This window comes from Eimeria mitis, genomic scaffold, assembly GCF_000499745.2.
Source record: "Eimeria mitis Houghton genomic scaffold, Emh_scaff134, whole genome shotgun sequence".
Lineage (NCBI taxonomy): Eukaryota > Apicomplexa > Conoidasida > Eucoccidiorida > Eimeriidae > Eimeria > Eimeria mitis.
The window spans coordinates 23,727-23,963 of NW_013568835.1; the positions used below are offsets into that span (position 1 = coordinate 23,727).

General features: G+C 55.7%; 1 protein-coding gene across 1 annotated transcript in view; it reads left to right on the forward strand.

Annotated features, from left to right (window-relative positions):
* The window catches only part of EMH_0094130 (uncharacterized protein), a gene marked incomplete at both ends in the record, with an annotated part of 20,333 nt that overhangs the window by 13,446 nt on the left and 6,650 nt on the right, over positions 1–237 (forward strand). The window contains one exon of the mRNA XM_013494929.1: positions 217–235. Within this exon, the coding sequence (XP_013350383.1) occupies positions 217–235 (19 nt within the window). The remainder of the gene's footprint in view (positions 1–216; positions 236–237) is intronic.

Consider the following 237-nt stretch of genomic DNA (forward strand, 5'->3'; position numbering starts at 1 on the left):
AAGAGACAGTGCTGCCGGTGTCTCCTCTCGGGCTGCTGAAGCAGCAGCAGGAGCTGTACGTGGTTGTCTTGGCTGTGCATCGATACAGCAGCAGCAGCAGCAGCAACGACAGCAGCAGCAGCAGCAGCAGCAGCAGCAGCAGTGAAGATGAAGGCTATGGGGGCCTTATAGACTCCATGCGGAACCCTAAAAAGGAGACAGTTGTTATCAACGCAGGCTTATTCAGACCTGCTGCAG